We start from the raw sequence: 5,877 nt of genomic DNA on the forward strand, positions 1-5,877 counted from the left end.
CCCCAGCAAGTTCAGACCGAGTCCCGGCGACATCTACACACGTGCTCAGCTTTTGCATGCAGATAATTCCCTTGGCTTCGGGGGCAGCATCCCCCCCGCGCGGGGCTGAACCCGGCACGTGTTTGCGCGACGGGGTCTGCGCTAGCGAGGTCTGCAGCGGGCAGCAGGAACGGTTGGGGGCAGAGGTGCGGCGCTCACGTCTGTGCCGAGGTGGGGGTGCGCCCTTCCACCTTCCGAAAGCTTGCCCGCACAGCTAGGCTGCCCGAAGACTAAATAATTCAGTTTTTAGCAAAACGCGGATGCGGCACCCGTGGCTTGCTGAAGGGGTGGCGGTCCCGACTACGCAGCACAGATCTGGCAGGGCTGCAGGCCGCTTTCGTTGCAAGCAGGACATCGCAGGGCCCTGTAGGACTCCCTGAACCTGTTCGCCAGCATCGAAAACTTGCTTCCGTGGCACAGTGAGCAGGGAGCAGAGCCCGAGCCTTTACACTGGGAGCAACTGCGTTCAGCATCTCCTTTCTGAAACAGACCACGCAAAAATCCGTTATTCGACGGCAGACTCGGCCGTGGCGCTCCCGCGGGGCGCCCGTCCCCAACGCGGCCGTCCGCTCGGGACGGCTCCGTGCCAGCCCCCGAGGGCGTCGGGCGTCCTCCTGCAATCCCGCCTCCACACCCGCAGCTTCCGCGGCGCCCGGGAACGCCAGACAGCCTGCATCGGGAACCGCGTCCCTGCCCAGGCTCTTCTCTTGGCGGAGAACTCAGCGGTTTGCATCGTTCCTGCACAGCGGTTCTGCTTCACAGAGCGGTACAGAACGAGGTTGAAACTGTGTTTGACAGTCCAAACTAACTGATTTACCTCAGAGGGATAACATTTCTGTTGTTCGGTTGTCCTTAAATAAACTTCAAGGTACCAGTTTATATAAAGTCCAAAATTATTCTTAAAAAAAGTCATGATCCCGGGGCCTTCAGATTTTACTTTTTATTCCCAAACAGATGTACTTTGTTGAGCTTTTATAACGTCAACAAATTAAAATAATGCCATACAGGAGCTGTTGTCCTTCTCCAAAGTGTCATCTTCCAGTAGAGGCAATTGGATGAAGGCAGTGAACAGCCTTCTGGACATCCTTCTCCACATATATTCCCCCAAAAGCCAGCAGTATTTTTTGATGGCTCAGATGATAGGTGCCTGCCACTACATGGGATGAATCTGGGCTTTTAAGATGAAATCCTGTTTCTGAAAATCAACTTTATATCAAAACTTACACAAAACAAAGGCCAAAATCACTACTCATTTTTCCAGGGTTGTTTTTAGTTTTCATGATGTCTTTACACAAGTGAGCCGTAAGCAAGATTTGTGTTTGCAGAACATCTAAGATAACCTGCTTTAAGCACATGAGGGCACTTCCAGTTTTGCCAAACAGCATGCTCCATAGTTGCTTTATGCAGCAAAGTTATGTTCTGTGGGATCAAATTATGGTCAGACTAATTGGGATCTGAACAAGAAAGACTAACCCATGAGAAAACAAGTGGAAGACGTAATCTTATTTCAGATGATATTGAAGTTTTAGCCTCAGGCAGTCTCAGCCACATAGCAGCTGTGTTTATCGTGGTCGGGCTGGAGAGCCTCTCAGGCCTGCTCTCCTGCTCCACCAGGAGACAGAGGTGAAGAACAGACAGAAGCCAAAATACATAAGCAGTGTAAAAACCTCTACAGCGAAAAGGTCTGTAAGGGGAAAAAAGAACTGGGAGACAGGAGCATGCTGAAACGGAGCAGTTGTCCCCCCTGTGCAGACAGCACGCTGCAGCGTTGATTGGTTTCCCCCCAAGTTGAAAGAGGAGCAAAACTGATGCTTTATTCCCACTTCAGTGGAAGTGTCAGGTATAGACATAGATGGAGCTTGGTGGGAAAGCCCAGCAATCTGACCAGGCCTGTAAGACCCAAAAGCCTTGGGGAGAAAATGCTTCCATTTTCTCTTACCTGCACATACTGGTTGCAGGCAACCTTTTTTTCCACATCTTTTCTGTGTCCATCACTAGATCTTTCTTTCCTTTCCCGGTATTTGAAGGCCCAATCATTTATTCCCTCAGTCTGGATGATTCTTCTCACAAGCTCTTTCTGGTCCATTGGTGCCCGGATGATTTTCAGGTTATTAGTGTAGATGATGATCTTGCCAAAATCTAGAATTGGGGAAGCCTGCAGAAGGATCTTATGAGTATCTCACCATACAAAGACACTCTGCAAACTCTGCTGAACCCTAAACTTCCTGAGGAATACGCACTCTGCTTGGTCACCCGCTGGGCTGGCTCTGCAGCAAGCCAACAGGCCACAGGAGGCCAGAGCATGAGCAGAATGCTGGTGGAAAGGTGGCCATATGGGCCATGAAGTCAATGCTGGTGGGAAAGTGGCCATACTCGGCTGTGAAGTCTGTCTTGAACTTTGCGTCAAATCTTATAAATCTCACTTGAATATCAGGTTCTGGAAGGGAAAAACTTTCGAGGGTGTAAATCTCACTTCAGCCCCATATTGAAGAAAAAAAATCCCCAATTCTAATAACAGTGGAGCAATATCTGCACTGCAGATTGACCTATGTTTCTTTGAAGGTTGAGTAGTTTGTGCAACGGTTTTTTCCCCATGATTTTGTCCAGAAATAGGAACTCCAAATGATGGTGACATATTCAGTAGCATTTGAGGTGGGTTTTTTTTCATATTTAAAGGACTATGAGAAAACAATTTGGGTTATTCATCCACATGAAGAGGAATAATCAGAGGTTCATGCAGGAATAACTCAAGTCCTCATCAGTATGTTCTTGCATAAGAAATGAAAGTTCTAATACTGAGGTCTGGTCATGAACTACCTTATATACTACCACATACTAGCTCTACTGTTGGCGTATACAGCCATTGCCCTATCCACCTCGATCATCCTTTCCTGTCCACCTGTCTTATCAAAAGGCAGATGAGAGAAAGGAGAATAAGCATGACCTCATCATTAAAAAGTAAGGCTGGCCAAGGAGTATCCTTGGACCTCCCGGCCCCTGAGCACCCACAGCTTCAGCTGATGTTGTAATTCATGCTATTGTATGAGCTGGCATCCATGCAGCTGTTCTGCAGATGAGACCTTTCCATTACTTTTGATTTGTCAGAAAAATTTTCCCTGTCCAAAGTAGGAAAACCTCTTTTCTTTGCAATTTAATGTTTGCAAAGTGGTCCAATTAAAAAAAATCACATTATTAAATCAGAATTCTATTCCTAACAGTGTGGAACCAGTCTAAAATAGCCAAGGAGACACACGAACTTGCGTTATTTTCTAATGATTTTAAAACTAACCTTGGTCTGGTCAAACATCTTTTTGAAAGCAACATTTTGCTTACCTGTCTCTTCTCCCCTTATCTCTGAACTAAGTATCAGCTGACAGCTACCATAGCCTCTTGCTTTACACACTGTTCATATTTCACTCTGTGCAAGTATCTGTGTCAAAAAGCAATGCAATAGGAGATGCTCTATTCTAAGAAAATACCATGCCAGGCTTGCACCAGCTGATGTAAATTGGCTGATGGTTCCCCTGGCATTTTGACATCTGCTTCTCTGTAGCATGACAGAAGCATGGGGAAAGAAAGCAGGTGAGCAGAAATCCTTCCCATTTGCAGAAGGCTTTTCAAAAAGCCTTATATTTATTATGCAGACATGGTGCTTCCAAATACCAAATGGATGTTGACACAAAACAGAACTGGTATTGGCGAGGGTGATTACTCAAAGTAGTTATGGTTAGGGAAACCAGGAAATAGAGATGTGCATTACCCAAGAACGCAGAACAAATTAATGGTGTAGACAAGAGCTCTTGAGAGTTCTGTCTTTGGGCAAATATTCATTGTGGTTTGGTGTTTTCAATTAAAATAGATATCCATTGCATCAGCTAAACACACTTCAGCTACCAGCAATTTAGGATTCCTACGTGTAACTCTGATTAGCACCAAGAACTAATAGACTTTTAAGGTAGAAGTATCAACAAAAGCCATAAGAAGTATTTCATACTTTTTAAGAGCTTCTTCAATCACTTTAGCTGTGGGAGTGCCAAAGTAACTGCTGAAGAGGCATTCCCCATTATCCAAAGAGGAGAACGTAACAATACAACCTCGCACTGCAGCTGTTGATGCCCTTGAGTAAACTCAAATTTCTCTCTAGGGATATACTCAGTTCTTGGCCCTTCTGCCAGCGAGCGAGGCAAAGACCAGTCACGGCAGGACTGGGATGATGTGTGTTAGTGTTTACTGGGCAATGGACTGCCTTGCTCGTTGCTGACAGCTGCTCACAGCTACTAATCTGAACTGGACTGAACAAGCTGGATTCGATAGAGAGCAATTCACCAAGCTAGCTAGCTTACATGTTCTTCCGTTTTGTCTTTTTTCTGAGCAGATTCACCTTGAGTTTTACACATCTGCTGGTTGCATCAATATTAAGGACGCTATTTAGAGTCTGTGTACTTACAAGTCTAATGTGGCTCTGTTATTATCAGTGCTCATGCCATCGTTACTCTGTGAGTTATTGTTTAGTTGGTACATGTAGATTGGATAAAATCAAATAGCTATATGATACATATCTAATTTGGCAAGATAAGAATCTGAACAATAACCCTAATCAATTGATAATTAATCAATTGAACATGTATTACACATATATGCACTTTTTGTTACAGCTAGAGAGGCACTACTAAAGCAATGGCATTGATTATTTGTCCAGTGACACTAAGCTGGGAATTTCAAAGTAGCTGGAGGGTACCTCTGACGCTCTCCAGGATGTAGATGTCTCACTCAGAGGCTCACTGGTACGCTGCTAGTGGCACTAACCTTTTCGTCAGCTCAAGTCATGCAACTTTAATTTAAAAGATAGCTAATTAAGGTAATCTCCACCTTACATTCGACTGCTAGAAACCTTAATACAGCTATATGTATAAATAATGATATACATGGAATTACTATATAAGATTCTGTAAAATGGAAACATGCAGAGTCTCTCCAGCAAGGAGAGAAAGTGAAGCACAGATAAGAGACGCTGCTCATTTGCTGACTGCCCTTTTGCAAAACACAACAATCCTGCAATTTGCAGAGTAAGCAGAAGACAGAATTTGTGGCATAAAGGCTGAGGATTTACAGATACATTTTTAAAAGACTGTATTGGCAGAACTGAGTTACATCTGAATGAAGTCCCAGTCTGAGGCTCCAGCTGCCGTGTTATTGTAAAAATGGTCTAGTCTGAAGCTGTTTCCAAAGAGTCTGAAGAACTTAGGCTGGACGTTACTTACCCTGCAATGACTTTCACTTGGTTGGTGCTCACTGAAGAGAGGAGAGTTACTTGTGAGATTGTATTTCTTATCCTCTTTGAATATACTGATCCTTTGGGCAGTCAGCTTGGCTGGTGAAAAAAAACTGTGTTCTGGTGTTTCCCCAACCTCACAAAAATGATCCTCCGGCTCGAAGCTGTGGCGGATAAAACGCCGCGAGCGCTCTTTCGCAGGGGGCTCAAGTTCCTGGCCATCTTCGTAGACTTGTTTTAGCACTCGACCGCTGTAGGCCGAGGATATTTTGAACCTCACTTTGCGGGGTCTTCCCTCATGCTTTTGACTGAGTTTCTTCTGATGCTCATCCATTAGTATGACTTCAAGTTGCAGCTCCTGGAAATCAGCTCAGCAAGGAGAGCTTTGGGTCCAGAAGAAAACTCTCCCCAGCTTCCCCCAGCCATGCAATGTATAATTCAAGGTTTCTCATAGTTCCTCTCATCTTACAGCAAAGCTGACACCACTGTATAAAATATTGATAGATATTCACAAAGAGAAAATATTTATGATGGTGAAATACAAGGCAGGTTTTATTGAACTTTAC

The 5,877-nt window shown here is 44.7% G+C and overlaps 1 protein-coding gene across 1 annotated transcript; it reads right to left on the reverse strand.

The window, feature by feature from the left end:
- Positions 1-339: 339 nt before the first annotated feature.
- GRXCR2 (glutaredoxin and cysteine rich domain containing 2) lies at positions 340-5,645 on the reverse strand. Its single transcript, XM_062587642.1, has 3 exons — positions 5,301-5,645; positions 1,979-2,194; positions 340-519 (listed from the first exon to the last, which is right to left on the reverse strand). Exons 1-3 carry the CDS (start codon positions 5,643-5,645, stop codon positions 340-342), a joined length of 741 nt encoding a protein of 246 aa, XP_062443626.1.
- Positions 5,646-5,877: the final 232 nt, after the last annotated feature.

This window comes from Rhea pennata, chromosome 14 (assembly GCF_028389875.1).
Source record: "Rhea pennata isolate bPtePen1 chromosome 14, bPtePen1.pri, whole genome shotgun sequence".
In the NCBI taxonomy this organism is placed as follows: Eukaryota; Metazoa; Chordata; class Aves; order Rheiformes; family Rheidae; genus Rhea; species Rhea pennata.

Bases quoted from the DNA above. Each gene is read 5' to 3' on its own strand.
- GRXCR2 (XM_062587642.1), bottom strand. From the start codon at position 5,645: ATGGATGAGCATCAGAAGAAACTCAGTCAAAAGCATGAGGGAAGACCC. The intron at 2,195-5,300 runs GTAAGTAACGTC...ATCCTTCTGCAG, and splicing joins CAAGTGAAAGTCATTGCAGG to GCTTCCCCAATTCTAGATTT. The intron at 520-1,978 runs GTAAGAGAAAAT...GGTCTGTTTCAG, and splicing joins CCTGCAACCAGTATGTGCAG to AAAGGAGATGCTGAACGCAG.